Genomic DNA, 19,179 nt, shown 5'->3' with positions numbered 1-19,179 from the left:
CCACATTTTCTCAAGTGTCTTTGCAGTTTCTGCATGACAACGAGAGATTATTTTTGATTGCCGGGGTACACGCACATGGGCGGGACTATTCACTAGATTATGACTATATACAGAGATGCCCTACTACAGAACTTATCCTTCTCTTCCAGGGGATCCTCATCAATCGTCATAAGCACTGAATAGAATAGCAAGCCCAACAACCACCTGCAGGTAAATGAGAAGTACATTCTCTATCTTATAAGACCCAACATCACAGCCAAGACTGGCTGCTAAACAGATTCCGCAAGGAGGCTTGGCCTACTTGGGTATCTGCTCTCGTGTCAGAATCAAGACAATAATGTCTGGTAAATGTATGGACGGACCGCCAGGTCGCCGTCTTACAGATCTCAGACATGGGCACATTATTGGGAAAAGCCGCAGGGAGGCGTCCGTGATCAGCGTTTGCACAGGAGGAGGTTGATTGAACAGGACTCCCACCTGCATATTCTGAGCTTTTGTCTACCATGGAATAGAAGCTAGAGCTGCTTCTGAGATGATGTGATCGTCCCAGCGAGCCGATTGCTGGTCCCATTTGTCCTCCAGATCCTGCTGAAGAGGACGCATTCGAAGTCTGGCATTCGGGACCAGGAAGATGCAAGAGGCCATCGACCCTAGCAGGGAGGCAATCCTGCGCCCTTTCTAAACCCTGTCGCGAAGAATCAGCGGACACTTCTGGGCGATTGATGATTGTCTCTCCTCCGAAGGAAACACTTTTCCTGCTTCGGAGTCTAGCATAACTCCCAAGAAAATGGATCCTCTGAGTGGGCTGACTTCCTGAAGTTGACATGGAACCCTAGCCTCTGGCAGAGCTGTATACAAGTCTGGAATTGCTTCCTTACGCTGACTGGGGAAGGACCTTTCACCAGCCAATCGTCCAAGTATGGGACAACAAAGACCCCTCTGCGTCGAAGAGAAGCTGCCACCACTGCCACACACTTCGTGAACACCTGAGGAGCAGACCAACCCAAACGGTAGGACTTTGAACTGATAGTGGGAGGTCCCCACCCTGAACCGAAGAAATCTTCTGTGACTGGGGTGTATTGGAACATGAAAATAAGCATCTTGAAGATCCAGCGAACACATCCAATCCCCCTTCCTGAGATGTGGATACATTTGGTGAAGCGCCAACATGTGAAATCTCTCCTTTCGGACGTGCAGATTCAGCGATCGCAAGTCCAGAATGGGTCTGTATTCTGCCTTTTGCCATTTCTTCTTGACCAGAAAATAACAGGAGTACACCCCTTTTCTCCTCTGAGCGACTGGTACTCTCGATAGCCGACTTTGAGTAGAGTGGAGACTTCCCTTTGCAGCAGGTGCAGCTGATCAGTATGTTGACATTGGGGGAACCGGTGGAGGCAGATGATTGAAACGAAGACAGTATCCATTCTGAAGCGTAAACAACACCCATCTGTCTTTTGCGATGCTTTACCACTTTCAATTTTTTGCCAGGCTCCTCCCCCCGCTGGAGTGGTCCACGGCGCTGGGGGAAGAAAAGACTTATTGTTTGGATTGAGTCTTGACGGTGTTACCTTGGCATTGATCTTTTCCTCCCTTGTAATTACGCTTCCCTTTGTACTGGGACTTTTGCTGCCCCTGCTGATCTTGGCTCTTTTGCCAGTTCGGGGTTTGAACCCGCTGCTTTGCCGAGCCCTTGTTAAAGGAGCGAAATTTTCCCTTGAACTCCTTCTCAAGACCCACCGCCTTCAGGGGCCCCAGCTCTGCCTTCATGCGCTGCATCTCTTCGTCCGCACTTGTGCCGAACAACGATGTGCCAGAAAAAGGTAAGTTCAATATACGCGCTTGGGCTTCTGGTTTCAAAGCAGCAAGTCGCAACCATGAGGACCTCCTCGCCGTTACCCCATGAGCATATTTATTTATTTTATTTTATTTTTAAAGTTTTATATAGCGCGAACAAGATCTTTGCAGATAGAGCGCTTTACAAAGCAGGGATACAAACAGTAGAGTGAATAACAGGCCATTAGGCATAGCGTAGTTGTAGGTAATAAGTGGGGTGGGGTAGGTACATGAGGGAGCATAGTAAAACAGGTACATCAATAGTGATATTAGTACAAATAAATGGGAGCATCGACAGTCAGGTAAGTCAATAATACAAGTAATACAAATAATCAAAGGGAGCGAACAGATAATACAGATCAATGCAGAGTCTTTAAAAAAGACACAGTAATAGTTCAGGTATATTTTGCCATGAGGATAGCTTTTACTTCTTTCTTAAAAAGTGTAGTGGAGGAGATGAGCCTGGTTTCAGGAGGGAGTGAGTTCCAGATCCTGGGTGCCATTCCTGAGAAGGAGCGTTTATAAGTTCTCCTTCCGGAATCTTCGAGGTTTCAGCAGAAGATTGTTTGTGCCTCTAGTGTTTCTAGAGCCGCCAGAAATTGTCAGCTTCCGGGTGAGCTCAGGTGTATAGCCTTGTGTGTCATGCAGAGAATCCCACAGGGATCGGTCATACCACCCCAAAAGTGCTTCCGCATTAGAGTGCGAAAAGCCGCTGATGTATTGCAGACCCGTCTTCCTCACGAGTCTTGCATCTTACTGCCCTTATCCGGAGGAACAGTGGAGGATGAGGAGACTGCACTGGACTTCTTTGCCGCTACAATAATCACCCGGTCCGGGGGAGGATCAGCTCTGAGGAATAACAGATCGCCCTCTGGAGATTTGTACTTTTTCAGTATCCTCGCCGGAGCAGCCTTGGCCGTCGTTGGGGTTAAGAAGATGTCCATAACAGGCTCTATAACCCCCGGAGCCAAAGGCAGAAGAGGTTTGGGAGCAGACCTATGTTGCAGCGTTTCAAAAATTGAGGTCTTGACCTGCGGAGCTTTTAAGGTAACTCAGTTTAAGAGCACCCCTACCAAGTATGTCCTGAAACGTAAAGATATCATCAATCGGTGATACCCTCGTTGAAGGAGAGTCTGTTAGGGTAGGAGAGTAGTTTCTGTGAGAACGGGTAGAGGAAGAAGTAGTAGGAGTTCTTCGCTCTCTCCTTGTGCTCCTTGATCTTTACCTACGCCTGCTTGTTCGCACCCTGGAGCGTGAACTTTCCCTTTGCCGAACTGGGGATCATGATCTTCCTCCCTGTAACTGGAGAGCGTGACCTTTCTCTCCGACGAACTAGAGAGCGTGATCTTTCTCTCTGGCGAACTGGAGAGCGTGATCTTTCTCTTAGTCTCATCGGAGAGCGTGGGACCGCTCTAGGCCTAGAGAGAGTTGCGGCATCCGATACGCTGTTTCTTTGTCTTTAGCCCAGTGATGAAGTGGCCTATTCCATCTAGGTGAAAGCCTGATAATAGGCGACTTTGGTACTGGATCTTGCACTGGGGAGTGTGAAGGAGGCGTTGCATCCCTTTGCAAATGCCTGGATTCCTCGCTGGCAGACTTATAAATAATCATATCGGGACCAGAGTCTGAACCAGAGCCAGCCGCAGATCTGGAGCGACAGAGGATCTCTCTGTTCTGGAGATCTCTTCCGCTTGGCAGCGTGACTGACACTCACTTGCGAGCCCTGGTCATCCTATGCAGCTGAAGCGGATCCAGAAGACCTCCGAGACCGCTTCTCCACTGGTTGATGCTGAACCACTGGATTTCCATGCCTCGACGTCTACTTCGGAGGAGGTGAAGTCCATGAAGGCTTTTCCACCGTCAAATCTTGCTCCTCTCGAGGGTGAGTGTCCTACCGACACTTGCGAATGCCTCGACGTCAAGCGGTGTGACGCCGACGGAGGGTCCTTTGACGACGAGGAGTGCCTCGACGTCGAATTGATCGGAGTTTCGACGTCGATCGCCCATGACCTGGTGACGACGGAGGATGCCGTGACGTCGATAGCTTCTTTAGTGTCGATCGCCGATGACCTGGCGACAACGGAGGATGCTTAGACGTCGATCGCCGATGACCTGGCGTCGACGGATGCTGCTTAGACGTCGATCGCCGATGACCTGGCGACGACAGAGCATGCCTCGACGTCGAGGACCAGACGTCGACGGAGGCTGCCTAGACGCCGATGACTAGGCGACGGAGGCTTAGACGTCTCCCTGAGACTTCGACGACAGAGGTCTCTACATTGAGCCGCCCGGCTTCAACCGTGACCTTTCCCTCGACGCTGCACATCGCCCGGTTTGTGGCAGCGGATAGAGACCTAGACGCCGATGGAGAGCAGGTAGGGACTTTTTCGACGTTGACCGCTTCTTAAGTCTCTTTGGAGACCTACCTCTCTCTGAAAGTCCATAAATCCTGCTTCTTTCTCTGTCCTTGATAGTTCTGGATGACAAGGACTGGCAGTGGACACAAGTTGCTACCTCATGAGAGTCAGGTAGACAGCGAATACACACTGGATGTTTATCTGACGAAGCCTTCTTATGCCCACAGGCAGGGCAGGTGTCAGAGAGCTTTAGGCATTTTGACAAAAAAATGTACCTTTTTTGAGCCCAAAAAAGGTAGAACTATCTAGGGTAAAAACCCGTCTAGTGAAATCCAAAAATAGAAGAAAACACCAAATATTTCTGACAGAAAGTCAAAGAAAGGTGGGAGCTGTTAACCAGGGTCCTCCTGACAGAAGGAGCCGGAAAGAACTGACCCAACTGTCACCCCTGAGGCATGATGGGAAGCCTGGAGTTCAGGGCTGCCCTAAAGTCACAGTCCCAGTTTTTTGGTTGAAAATGCTTTCATTTTCTATGTTATTGCTTTTCAATACAGCTCGAGTCTAACAATGTCTTTTATGAGCAATTATTCAGGAATGATGAGTGGTTTTACTCATTAAAAACACAAAATTGAAAGGTTATTTGACTTAATGTGTTTTTTGTTTCCTTCATAATTGCAGTACATGTACAAAGTTTTACATTGGTTAAGCCTCTTTGGGGCTGCATTGGTGTGAGAAAAATAATATATGTACGTACATATATGTTATGTTGGATATATATGTTTTTACATATATATTTTTATATTGTTTCCGGGGTCCCGCACATGTGCTTATGACTTGACGAGGATCCCCAGGAAGAGAACCTCTAAGATTCAGATTCGGCCACAGTGGTGAAATCTGCAGAGAAAACCAAACAGGATCTCCAATCACATAGGTGACAATTGCAGATGTAAACAATCCATCTGAAAAGGTTAGCGTAACCCGCCATAGAGACAGGCCAGTCACAATGAGACCGCTTCACATGAATGATCCCATTAATTGTTAGTTAACATTGTGAGGGGTTAAAATAGTCCTACTGTGGCAGTGCCATCCTTCTATGAGTAAGGTGGTCATCTTAAGACCAATCATCCATTCATTATTTTAATTTTCTCCGGGTTCTTCATACCAGATCATCACTTTCCACAAACCTTGCCAGAATCTTCACAAATCGAATGTCCTTTTATGCTCCATTATAGGGATTTCTGAAAGTGGCATCTTGAGATCCAAACTGTATTTGAATGCTTTTGACAGTGTCACCTAAAGCATTTAGCAGTCTTATAGAAAGACCTATTTGGGCCATTACCAAAATCTGGTGCGGTGTGGGTTGACCCTTTGAGGGCTTGTTCATATTGCTCCTTTTGCAATGGCTCTGATTTATCCTCTGCTGGTAAATAGCTTCTTTATGATCCTTTAGAATAGAGGACTAGTGACTAGTAGTATCCTTCCACTTCCTAAACCTTTATTTTATTTTCAGCACACCAAGGAATGCATGTTCCTCCTCTTGCAGGTCTGCTCCATTCTTGCCATGCTGCTCAGTTAAAAAGTAGTATCACTGTTGATTTTCACATGGGATTATTATTAATTAATTTATTTATAACATTCATAGAGCGCGCGGTTACCAAACGGTGTCCTGGCGCTGTAATGAAAGCTCCCCTAGCCTAAACCAACTATTTAGGTAATGAACAGCCAAGTTTTCTTGCATGAGTAAGTTGCTAAGACAGTCACCTATGCTGTTTCACTACAGTTGCAACTTCAGTACAGGGCCGTCTGCTGCAAGGGTAACCACAAACCCATTCATGCGCATTTTCTAACTGTGGTGTGGAGCTTGACTCTGTGGTGCCCTTTTAAATCCTTTTTGCTTGCATCAGCTCCATGTCATTTTGAGATTAGTGGCTATCCCCAGGCCATTGCAGCAAGCAGATCCATTTCTGTAGCGACTTACAGTAGATCTTGAGTTTGTTTCACTTTCTGCTGTGATTACTCTGAAGTTCTGTTCCCAGTAACTCGTACAATATTTTATAAATAACTGCCATGCTCAAAGCTATAACATCTCAATGACACCCAACTGCTTTCTGTATAGTTGGCAAACTGAAATTATGGAGTATCTACTTCATGTCTAAACAAAGGCCTTTCTTGCATCTATATAAAACTAGGGCCACCGGCGTAGCTCAACCATGGAGGCAGAAGGTTTTATCTCCAGAGGACCACCGGTAATAAAGGCAAGGTGTCTACAAAGGATAAATTGGCAGGTCAATGGGTATCTTACGCAATACTTGGGAGACTTATAACATTCACTGGAACCTGTAACTACCATCAAATAGCATAAACAGACCACAAATTGTGTCTTGCATACGAGTCTTAAAAAGTCTGAATGTATTAAACCATCTACAATATTCAAAGAGACCGGATCTTATAGGAGACCCTTGTAGAGACCACTCCGTGAATTAGAAGCTCACCCAGCCCCCTCCGCTCTAGAACTCTATAAACCCAACATGACCTTTCACAAGAAGGCTCTCTATTTGTTGCTTCTACCCAATACAAAGGATTAGAACGTTTTTTTTAAAAAAAACATGCAGTTATTCACAGCTACAAAGCAATTATTAACGTACATCTATGGCTTCGAATTCAGCATGTGCTTCGCAGGTTACTAATACTCCATTACCTTATCTTACAGCTCCCTTCCTGAACCCCACAATGCAGCAAGACCGAGACTACCTCAGACTGAACTGCCTCCACAACACTGATAGGTCCTGGGTTGCAAGTCTCTAAAGCCTGTGATTAAACTTTTTCAACCCGAGGCTCCCTTGACCCACAGGCCATTGCCTGTTGCTCCCCACTGGTACTTTTTTGGGAGGACGGGGTGGATGTAAGCCCGGCCTCGGAAGTAGGTTCATTTTCTCCCTGAAAATAATTGGGATGAAGCGGACAAAGGCATTATAATCATATGCAGGGTGTTTCGTATTACTAAGTAAGGAGCCTCTAATAAAATATTCCTTGTTACACCTTTGCCATGCTTTCTTAAAAGTACCCTCTCAAACTTTATCCCACTTAAATTGCTAGATAGCACCCCTATGAATGTAGGGCTCATTGCTTAAGTGTTTGAGCTTGAAGAATATTTGCATGCACTTTCATTTCTACCCATGGCATACATGCCAACACACCTGCCTCAGCAGGATGGCTCACGATTTTTTAAACCACATGCAGCTTTTTAGCTATCTCCTTCCTAAAACTGTCTCCAAACCAAGGCAAGTAAAACAAATGCTGATTTTTTTTTAACATACCTTTTATCTTGCTTCCAAATGTTGGCATTATGCCATATATCTGATATGCTACTTACCAGTATGCATCTGTTCTTGGCATGTAGGGCTGCTGACATGCATAGATCGCCGCCTAGTGTTGGGTCCGGATGATCGCACATTGTTGTCCTGGAAGAGTCTTCGAAGTATCAAGAGATAGGTGGCTCCTCCCCTGGACTACAGTGCCCATGGGCATCGACTCTATCCCCAGATTGTTTTTAGCCATTGTGGCAAAGATGGAGTGAAACTTTGTGAATGATGACCATGCTAGAAGTATTCGTGAGTGCTGCAGCCTCTACAGGCGCCGGGGAGGAGGGCGGGCGATATGAATGTCAGCAGCCCTACATGCCAAGAACAGATGCATACTGGTAAGTAGCATATTCGGTTCGAGGCATGTGGGCTGCTGAATTCATATCTGTGCATAGAATACATAACAGTCCCTCCATTAATGGCGGCCACCTGTGCCAGCTACAGCAGTTTGGAAAAGAGTTTTTAGAACAGCCTGCCCTACAGCTGCCTGCTGTTTGGAGTGCACATCTACACAGTAGTGTTTTGTAAACCTGTGTGGTAGACCATGTGGCTGCTCTACATGTCTTCTAAAGGAATATTTCCAAGGAAAGCCATGGAGGCCCCCAACTTAACGATCCACCTGGCTATACCAGCCTTGGCAATGGGGTTGCCTTTGTGTTGTGGCGAAAAAAGGCAACAAATAGTTGTTTCGTCTTCCAAAAATCTTTGTTCCTATTAATGTAGTACATTAAGGCTCTTGAAGCCAAGCGTGTGGAGCATTCTCTCCGCAACTGAGTCAGGATTTTGGAAGAACACAGGTAGTTCTATAGTCTGGTTGATATGTAACTGTGAAACCACCTTAGGAAGGAACTTCGGGTTAGTGCAAAGCACCACCCTGTTGGAATGAATTTGAATAAAAGGCTCTTGGATAGTTAGTGCCTGGAGTTCACTAACTCGTCGTAGCGACTTAATCGCTATCAGGAAAGCCACTTTCCATGTTAAGAACTGAATCTTGCATGAATGCAGTGGCTCGAAATGGGGACCCATCAGTCTCGTGAGGACCACATTTAGGATCCATTCAGGAGCTGGTGGGGTCCGCAGAGGAATGACTCGTTTGAGTCCTTCCAGAAAGGCTTTGATAGCAGGCACTCTGAAAAGGGAGAGGTGCTGCCTGTTTTGCAGATAGGCCGCCATTGCGGATAGATGAATACGAATGGAAACATAGGCCAGATTACATTTGTACAGATGTAAGAGATAACAAATGATGTTCTGAATAGATGCGTCAAAGGGGTTAATGTGATCTGCACAATAAATGAAAAACCGCTTCCATTTCGCCGTATAGCATGCTCTGGTGGTGGGCTTTCTTGCCTCCCTGATTATGTCCATACAGTCAGGAGGTAAGTTGAGGTAGCCAAACTCGAAGACCTCAGGCGCCAGATCGCCAGGTTGAGCTGTTGCGGATCTGGATGCAGAATGTCGCCATGGCTCTGCGTCAAAAGCTTGGGTTTGAGGCACAGCCTTTGATGCGGTACCACGGATAGTTCCAGAAACGTGGTGTACCATGGTTGGCGTGCCCACGTCTGAGACACCAGGATGAGAGTCAGAGTGTTGCTTCAGCTTGCGTGCCACCAGCAGTATTAGAGGTGCTGGGGGAAAAGCGTACGCAAATTAGCCTGACCAGTTCATCCATATCGCATTGCCCTGCGACTGTGGGTGTGGAAACCTGGCGGCAAAGCTTCGGCATTTGGCGTTTTCCTTTGTGGCGAACAGGTCTATCTGGATGACCCCACCGTAGGAAGTACGGGTGGAGTACTGATGGATGTATCTCCCACTCGTGCATTTGGTGGCTGTACCTGCTGAGCAGGTCCGCCATCGGATTGTCCTTGCCCGGCAATTGCTCCGCCATGAGGAAGATGTTCCTCTGAATGGCCCACTTCCACATGCGATGAGACAACTGTGGAGTGTGTACCTCCCTGCTTCTGGATGTAGTACATGGCCGTCATGTTGTCCTTCCGGATCAACACGACCTTGTTGCACAGATGTACCTTGAATGCTTTCATTGCCATGAAGATAGCCATCAGTTCTAGAACGTTGATGTGCATCTTCCTTTGCTGTGGTGTCCATAGTCCCTGCACTGTGTAGTAGAGTACATGAGCTCCCCATCCCCGGAAAGATGCGTCCTTCGTCAGAATAATCTGTGGCACAGGCTCCTGGAACGTCGTCCCTTGCAAAGGTTTTGTGGATTCCGCCAATGCAGAGAGTTGTATGCACGACCGGTTATCAACACTAGGTCTTTTAACTGTCCGTGAGCCTGAGTCCACTGATGTGCTGAGCACTCCTGAAGCGGACGCATATGTAGTCTCGCGTGCGGGACTATGGAGATGCAGGAGGCCATCATGCCCATCAACTGCATGAACACTCGTGCTGGAAGAGAGTGTTGAGGTCTGAATTTCTGTATCAGAGATTGAATGCTGCTGACACTCACTGAATTTGGCTGTGCTGTGGCTGCTAGAGTGTTTATCGTCGCACCCAGATACTGCCGTATGTGGGCGGGCTGCAGGTGGGACTTTGGGTAATTCAGTGAGAATCCCAGATCGTGAAGAAGGTGAATGGTGTGGGACATGTGGGCGGCACACTGCTGGGCTGACTTTGCCTGGATTAGCCAATCGTCCAGATAAGGGTAGACGTGAATGTTCTGTCTCCTTAGGTGTGCTGCCACCGTCGCCAGGCACTTTTTTAACACCCTGGGTGCCCTGGTGACTACGAAAGGTAGAACCTTGAACTGGTAATGTTTGTTTTGGATGGTGAACCGGAGGTATTTTTTGTGTGACGGGTGAAGCGGAATATGAAAATAGGCGTCCTTCAGATCTAAGGTTGCCAGAAAATCCCCCTGACTGAGCAACGGTAGGACTTGCTGCAGTGTCCCGACAGAATGTACTGATTGAGGGGTCTGAGGTCCAGCATGGGTCTGAGGGACCAGTCCTTTTTTGGTATTAAGAAGTACAGTGAGTAAACTCCTGTGCCTCTTTCTTCCACAGGCACTAGCTCGATTGCCCCTTTTTGCAGCTGGACGAGTACCTCCTGCTGCAATAAGTGCAAATGCTCGGCGGACATAGGACGGTGTCTTGGGGGTATGTTGGGTGGAGTGGATGTTAACTCCAGATAATAACCGTACTGGATAAGCTGTGTGACCCACCCGTCTGTGGTGATGGACTTCCAGACTGGCAGGAACTGTTGAAGTCTCACCCCCGACAGGTGTTGCGTGGTCGGGGGGCAGTGACAAGGTGTCACTGTTAGTGGCAGAGGATCTGGAGTTGTTGTTTCCACGACCTCTGCCCTTGGCGCTGTTTCCACGATGTCCACCTCTTTGTTTGGTGTACGTGGTTTGCGCGCCGCCTTAATAGTAGTGTGTGTTCTGGGAATGCTGGCCTCTGGAAACACCTCTATTGCTTGAGCGACGAAAAGAACCACCCCTTAACTGCTGCGACTATAGAGCCCCCATAGACTGCAGTCTGTGTCTTTCTTGATTTTTTTCCAAGGTGGTGTCCACCTCTGGGCCAAATAGATGATCAGGGTTTACTGTCTGATTTAGAATGGGGGTCTGTATCTCTGGCTTGAACCCGGAGATTCTGAGCCAGGCATGTCGTCTCAGCATGACACTAGTGTTTACAGCTCTGGCCGCGGTGTCTGCTGTCGGTGTCGGCTGTCTTCGGCGCCGATTTGTTCGGGTCGACTGCCCTGACCTTTGCCTTCGGCATGCTAGACTTCGTCTAGACTCACTTGAGCGGTTTCTTAGGGTCAATAACGGTCTTCTGCTTTGTCGGTGCCGACAGGTCCGAGGACTTAGTGCCGACCAAAGCAATACGCACTTTTGGTTTCGATGTAGTCACCAGTGCTTTTGCTTGCGTCGATACCGGAGCTTTTACTTTCGGTTTTGCAGCTCCTTAGATATGTCCGAAGGCGGGACCGTAGAACTTATTGGAAGATCTTGGGTAAGACCTTGTGGCGATCCCTCGACCTGAGCCTTATGAAGCGTTTCGGCTCCAATGTCAGTTTGTGTGCATAGCTCCTCGCTCAAGCTATCTTCCATGGCCCCAAAGGCCCAGTCGTCGTCTCCTACCTCATCGATGACTTCTTTCGCTTCGAGCATCTTAACATCAGCGTCGTAGTTGGAGTCGACCTCCGCCTTATGAAGCGTTTCGGCTCCAATGTCAGTTTGTGTGCATAGCTCCTCGCTCAAGCTATCTTCCATGGCCCCAAAGGCCCAGTCGTAGTCTCCTACCTCATCGATGACTTCTTTCGCTTCGAGCATCTTAACATCAGCGTCGTAGTTGGAGTCGACCTCTGACACGGGATTAGACAGGTTCTCTCGAACCTCCCGGTCTGCTACTTCATCATCCCCGGTATCGAAGATGTCCACAGGCTCCGGGGCAGTCTGCTGGGCTTTTTTGCGCGCAGCGCGTCGTTGCAGAAGTGTCTTCTTGGATCGAAAACGGGAACAAGCCATGCAGCTGGCTTCATCATGATCCGGCGACTGACACTTGTTGCACACCAGGTGGACGTCGATGTGGGGATACTTGGAGTTGCACACGGGACATCTCTTGAAAGGGCTCCGTTCTATGATGGTTTGTCGATAAGGCCTCTGGCGTCGACCGGGCCTTCAGCATCGAAAAGCACGCTGCATATCCGGCTCGGAACTGAGCTGGAAAGAACTGGGCACCAACTAAAGGCCTTAAAAAAACCTTTATATCGATTCCAACTTGAGTGAACCAATATGCAGCCGAACCCAATGGCGGAAAAAAACAATCCGAGGATGGAGTCGATGCCCATGCACACTGAAGTCCAGGGGAGGAGCCACCTATCTCGTGATACTTCGAAGACTCTTCCAGGACAACAATGTGCGATCATCCGGACCCAACACTAGGCGGCGATCTATCAATCACGGCATTTGTATAGCGCGCTACTCACCCGGGAGGGTCTCATGGCGCTGGGGGAGGGGTAGGTTACTGCTCGAACAGCCAGGTCTTGAGCTGCTTCCTGAGGGAGAGATGGTCTTGGGTTCGTCCCAAGTCTTAACTGCCAGGTAGGAGAAGGATCTTCCTCCGGCGGTGGCTTTGCGGATACGTGGTACGGTGGAGAGTGCGTGGCTGGTCGATCGTAGCTGGCGGGTGGGCGTGTATAAGGTCGTTGAGGTACTTGGGGCCCAGGTTGTGGAGAGCCTTGTGGGTGAGGAGTCTGAACGTGATTCTCTTGCTGACGGGGAGCCAGTGCAGGTCTCAGGTGTCCGGTGATGTGGCTGTGTAGGGGGATGTCGAGGATGAGTCGTGCGGAGGCGTTCTGGATGCGTTGGGAGTCTTTTTTGAAGCTTGGCTGTGGTTCCGGCGTAGAGGGTGTTCCCGTAGTCTAGTCGGCTGGTGACGAGTGCCTGGGTGACGGTCTTCCTGGTTTCCATGGGGATCCATCTGAAGATCTTGCGGAGCATGCGCAGGGTGTTGAAGCACGAGGATGAGACGGGGTTGACTTGTCTGGTCATTGACAGGGAGGAGTCCAGGATGAAGCCCAGGTTTCGTGCGTGGTTCGTTTGTTTGGGAGCGGTGCCCAGGGCCGGGGGCCACCAGGAGTCGTCCCAGGCGGAGGGTGATGATCCCAGGATGAGGACTTCGGTCTTGTCTGAGTTCAGTTTAAGGTGGCTGTTTCTCATTCAGTCGGCGACGTCTTTCATCCCTTCGTGTAGGTTGGCTCTGGCGGTGGCGGGGTCGTTGGTGAGGGAGAGGATGAGCTGGGTGTCGTCGGCGTAGATGTTAATTGTGCTGGCGTGCGATGACAGCGAGGGGGCTCATGTAGACGTTGGAGGGTTGGGCTGAGTGAAGATCTTTGTGGTACGCCGCAGATGACTTCGGTGGCCTCGGATCTGAACGGAGGGAGGCGGACTCTCTGGGTTCTTCGGGTGAGGAACGAGATGATCCACTCCAGCGCTTTCTCTCGGATTCCGACGTTGCTGAGGCGCTTCACTAGGGTGCGGTGGCAGACTGTCGAATGCTGCGGAGAGGTCCAGGAGGATGAGGGCCGCTGTTTCCCCGTTGTCGATCAGGATTCTGATGTCGGTGGCGGCGATGAGGGCGGTCTCAGTGCTGTGGTTGGCCCGAAATCCAGACTGCGAGGGGGGTCGAGGGATCAGTTAGTTTCGAGGAAGGCGGCAAGCTGTTTGTTGACGGTCTTCTCGATGACTTTGGCCGGAAACGGAAAGAGTGAGATGGGACGGTAGTTCTTTAGGTCGGAGGGGTCCGCCGTTGGTTCTTCAGGAGGGCGGTCAGCTCGGCGTGCTTCCAGCTCTCCGGGAAGGTGGCAGTGTGGAAGGAGGAGTTGATGGTGTCTCTGAGATGGGGTGCGATGGTGGCGTCTGATGTTGAAGACGTGGTGTGGGCATGGGTCGGTTGGTGATCCGGAGTGGATGGAGTTCATTGTGCGGGTGGTGTCTTCGGTGTTGATCGGGGTCCAATTGCAGAGTGTGGTGGTGGCGGGCGCTGGTTTGGTGATAGGGTGCGTGGTCTGTGCGTCGAAGCGGTTGTGTATGTCGGCGATCTTGCGGTGGAAGAACGAGGCGAGTGAGTTACAGAGTTCTTGCGAGGGAGAGATGTAGTTTACGGCGCTGGGGTTGGGATCTATGCACAGATATGAATTCAGCAGCCCACATGCCTCGAACAGTGTTTTACTTCCCTGTGCTCAAGGAGAGAGCAGGCCTGCCTAGAAGTGTGTGTACTGAAAGAAATGTGGACTGGAATGACCTATGATTCAAGTACAAATATCAATACTTAATACTTTGTGTTTAATAGACAGGACAACTGTACTTTCCTGAAAACTTGCATTGGTGTAAAATGCATTTGGAACAAAACGAAACTACTGAGTCCAAAGTAAATCAGGCATCTTTTCTTACTTTGGGAGTGTTGGAACGTGGGGATGCAGTAAAATATGGAGGTCATTTCCCTAGACAGGTCACTTAAATAATCCACATCATGTGTTCAAGTCGAATTAGTTTAAGTTAAGTAAACAGACCCTTCAACATTAAGTGCATTTAAAAGTGCTTGGTGCGCGGTTCCCCAGGCTAGGTTGGACCGATCCCCCAGCGAGCCACAGTGCAGTTTGGGAACCACTGCCCTAAAGTAGTCGTCCACCCCCACCAGAATCCATGCACAGCTGTATCTGACTGTAAATCGGCTAGTCCAAGAACCTTTGAACAAGGACAGACCACAGAGGTAAGTTCATCTCCCTCAACCTGTTTTCAGAATGTATTACAGGGTGATCATGTCCAGCTCCACTAGGATTGCCATCTGTATTGCAGCCTAATGAAGGAGTCAGATGTGCTAATTTTTTTTGTGCCAAATTATGCTGTACATATATCATCCAGAACCGGCGAGTGTGCACCAAAGATGCACTGCACCATTGCAATACATTTGGTCAACATTCTTGGTGCCGAATATCAAGTAGCAACCATGAGCAAGTTGTCATTTGAAATGTACCAACATTATGTACGATCAAGTGGCCTGAAGTGAAGGAGACTACAGGATACAGTCCATACCCTCACTGGTGCTGCATTATGGGGATTTTTTGGAAATGGGGTGCAGAATCATTGGCCTGTCACTGTTTAGCAGCGGAGGTGGGCTATCCCAAGCCAATTCTACCTTGCCCGAGTCTCTTGTTATCGGTTTAGAATACATCTATGGCTCTGGATGGGTCCGTAATTTGTTTTTTCCAGCATGGGGTCAACCCCAAGGGCCGAAAAACACGATCCTTAACAAAAGGGACATTGAGATTGAACCAGTGCAACACAAGTCTGTGGAGAATTGTGCTGTTAAAGACCTAGGGAAGCACTTAAGGTGCTTTTCTTTCTGCCCCAGCCCCCCTCCTATCTATCTCCCTGTAGTATACAGGATGGTGGTTTGTAAGTTGTTCCATCTACGCCTAATGTTCTCATCATACCATGGGGAGACTAGAGTTGGTGATGCACCATTGTGTTGCTGCCCCATTAGCAAAACGTTACCCAGCACCAGCTCTTGTAGATTTAACTGAAAGGGGTATGTCACATATATCTTGCATACAGTGCACCACTACAGACTGGCGCAACCGGACCTCCACTGCACAGTGCCCTCAGAGGTTGCCTTGTATTTTTTTTCTCTGCCAACAGGGAATCCTGGTTTTCACTGGCTGCTCTCCTGCTGCACACTCAGTTATGCTTTTAAGCATATGCAGAAGCTGTGTAGACGGGGGAGGAGCCATGGTTGCGACTGGTGCAGGAGATGTTACACCATGCACCGGTTGTCTGACAGTTATCCCAGAGGATGCCTCCTCGATGGCCATCCTTTTCTTCAAAGGTGCCAGTGCCTGGCACCTGTAAAGGTGGATGACACAGGCTATGATCTTGCCTCTTTAACAGAGTATTAAAGCTCAGTGTCTGAATCCATAGAGAATAGTACTCTGTCCTTCAGTACTGTACCATCCAAAAGCCTTTTGGACATTTAAGACTTCAGCATCCTAGCAGGCGTGAACGTCTTCCTTAGAACAAAATATCCTCAACAAATGGAAGTTTAAAATTATTCAAGCCAAACCTCTACTGGTCTGGTTTTTCAACAAGGACAGAGTGATGCAGGGAATTTGGGTATACAAATAACTATGGTGGACACCCACTTCGCATATTATCATTTTGAAGCCAACCACGGGTCAATGGAATTAGATAAAGGATGTCAGATTTATTTCAGCTCCATAACTATGAAGGTTTTATGCTCTTAAGATGGTCCTGGGCAGTCTAATGTGTAATGATGCTGATGTTCTCTTTAATCAACTTTTGTCTTTATTTGTCTTCATGATATTTGATGGTTTTTGATTTTGTCAATTCTTCTCCCCAAAGTTTTGGAGCTCCATCACGGTTGATCCAGACCAAACAGCGGAAAAAAGAATCTTTAGATGGAGACCAGTGGGAGCTTCCGGGGGAAGCGCGTCTATGTAACGAAGGAAACCAAATGGTGGCATGTCAACCCCCACTTGGGACACACACAAAAAAAGGGAAGAAATACTGCAATTCCAGACCCAACAACTAGATTGCGGAATAATGCACAGCATTGTGAATCCAGAAAGATTCACGCTGCAAAACTTAGTCAACTAGTATAGCAAACACAGGGCTTCAGATCCAAGAAGCTCCTGTTGAGCAGTAGCATCACTATCAAACAAAAGACTGTTCGTCCATGGAGAAGTAGAGGATTTCTCTCCCCTGTGAAGCAGATTAGCTACTTAATGGCTCTACAAAGGTTCATTACTCCAGATTTGTTGAATGGATAGGAGTTAAGAGGCAGAGATTTAGACTACAAGGGGAAAATAGACCTTAAATTAAAGATCATCCAAAAGTTTCTACTCAAAGGCAGTGAGAGACAGGATTTCTGTTATGCAGCCAAATCATGGCAGCATATGGACATGGGAAAACAGATTCAAGCATTCCCATAAAAATGTACTTGATCGCAAAAATTCATAAATTACAACAAACAACTTTGGAATACTTACAGTTTAATACCATCATCTTCAGCACTTAATTCAGCTTCCTTTTGCTTGGTTTGTTTCTGCATGTAAGACGAGGGAAAATTAATCAAAAGGTTTAGATGCAGATTTACACTTAACTGAATTCAATGACAAAAGGATTAAATAGTCAGATTTCCGCATTATAGCAAACCTTTACGCAATGAGCAGCAAATCATGTTCTTTTAAAAATAAAAACTGGGAGAGAAAAAAAAAAAAAGGATAAAATGGGGCACAGACCACCAAGGTGGTTTTAGAAAGCTATTTGCAAAGAGGCAATTACTACCTAAAGAGGCGCACGGGTTAACTTTCCATGTGGTCCAGAACATTTTTCTTTTTAATTTGAAGATGTAACCGCTTCTCAATGTGTCAAAATGTTCAATATCTGGGCCATATCACTATTGCTACTCTAGACACAACTGCCACTGAAGACTCATGCCATCAAGGCAGAGCTGTTATGCGATTTGCATGCATAGACTGAAACCTGGCATACTGCTCTACTGCTCACATGATCTCATGCAACGATGATCGTCGCACTAAACTGGCCTGTCTTAATTCAGGCAGGTGAGGCATTTTAGGTGAATTAAGCAGCAGATATTGGGTAGGCATCACAGAACATGGAAAAACACCTTCCATAACCCAGCACTGGGATATTCCTCGCTGCACTGAAGGACGCTTGGTTTTGCAAGAGCTTGTAAAATGCAGAGCCACCGCAGCGCAAAGATTTGAGTGATGGTTCAAACCACATGGACCAACACATAAAAGCAGTTTTCATGGATGGAATTGGGAGCTGTTGGTGCAAATGGTCCAGGCTGAAAGTTAGGCAGGAGGCTTGGTCTCCATACATTGTGCAGTTTACTCAGGATGGTGTCAGTTCAGACCAGGCTGTAACTTGGCACACAGAAAAGTCAACAGAAGAACACAAGTGCATACTTGCGCCAGAGGGGGAAGGAGGTAAAACATAAGTATGTGTGCGGCACCACGGATAACACTGACCTGTATTACATGAGACAAACAAAACGCTGTATTCGAGTGGCTAATGCCAGAGATGGTGGCCTTGGCCTACCGCACCATGAATCAACTCTTAAGGCCTGAAGCCTCAACCCAGGCCTTAGTCTGGCTCAAAGCTTACATCACACTTACAAAGCAACCAACTAACAGAAAGTCTCTGCACCATAGAGCCGTCATACAGTGCACTGCATCACTGCAGAGCAAAGAGGCTTGAGTAATAGGATCCCTGGCTCCAGATGAAGCACAACAATGTTGAAGACTTTTCATGCCAGGGCTCTGACGTTTTGCCGAACAGAGGGGTGACATTTGTTCCACCTCACCTTCCTTAGAGCTGGTCGTCCACTTGGCTTTTCATTACCAACTCTGTTTGGTTCCTCAACTAAAAAGTTAAACCGAAGACATAATTAGGAAGGAAGAACATTCAATGACAACATTAACATTTCTCAATCATGAACAACCACACAATTCTCTGGCTTCAAGTCGGCTCTTTTGCTCGACTGGCGTGCGGTGCGAGGCCATGCAGGTTCACGGTTTGATTGCCCTGTATCTAAGTCTGTCGGGCACGCTTCAGAAGGTTCCTCACATCCCCAAGGGGAGGGGCGTTTAGAAAAGGAGAAGTGACCAGTGCACCAATCTAGTGCATGGACGCGGATACATAAGTGAGATTTTGGTTCGTCATTTAAGCACAATTGAGAACACCGTCGATATTTTCAAGGCAGGATATTGCATTGTGGCACAAGAACATCTTTGTGTTGGGGCCCCGTCACAGGTCCCCCCTACAGTAAACCACCCAAACACCAATTATCCCCAGGCTAGCACTGCTCTGGGGAGGGGTTCCTGAAGATTGTATCAAAGTACATTTCACCTAACTGGATTCTTCTTTGCACTTTCAAAAACTACAATTTGTTCATGTGAGCAACATACATTGAAACATTTAGGCTGCTAAAAGGTCCAATTTAATAAAAAGTTTGGTAATAAAATAGATCCCTGCCGCCAACAGGGAACAGAATTTAGTGATTTAACACCCAAAAAAACAATCCAATTCAGGATGCCAGGTCTCATTTCAGACCACCTTT

General features: G+C 47.8%; 1 protein-coding gene across 2 annotated transcripts in view; it reads right to left on the bottom strand.

Moving 5' to 3' along the window:
* LOC147673149 (SURP and G-patch domain-containing protein 2-like) overlaps window positions 1–19,179 on the bottom strand; it is a 57,734-nt gene that overhangs the window by 9,997 nt on the left and 28,558 nt on the right. Inside the window, exons 8-9 of one of the 2 annotated variants that reach the window (XM_086946901.1) lie at window positions 18,424–18,482; window positions 17,081–17,136 (exon numbers count right to left, since the gene is read on the bottom strand). In XM_086946901.1, coding sequence (XP_086803027.1) covers window positions 17,081–17,136; window positions 18,424–18,482 — 115 coding nt within the window. The remainder of the gene's footprint in view (window positions 1–17,080; window positions 17,137–18,423; window positions 18,483–19,179) is intronic. The other variant, XR_015302605.1, reaches the window with a different exon arrangement.

This window comes from Lissotriton vulgaris, chromosome 12, assembly GCF_964263255.1.
Source record: "Lissotriton vulgaris chromosome 12, aLisVul1.2, whole genome shotgun sequence".
Lineage (NCBI taxonomy): Eukaryota > Metazoa > Chordata > Amphibia > Caudata > Salamandridae > Lissotriton > Lissotriton vulgaris.
Note: the sequence above shows the minus strand (reverse complement) of the source record. Positions and strands in the feature narration are given on the sequence as shown.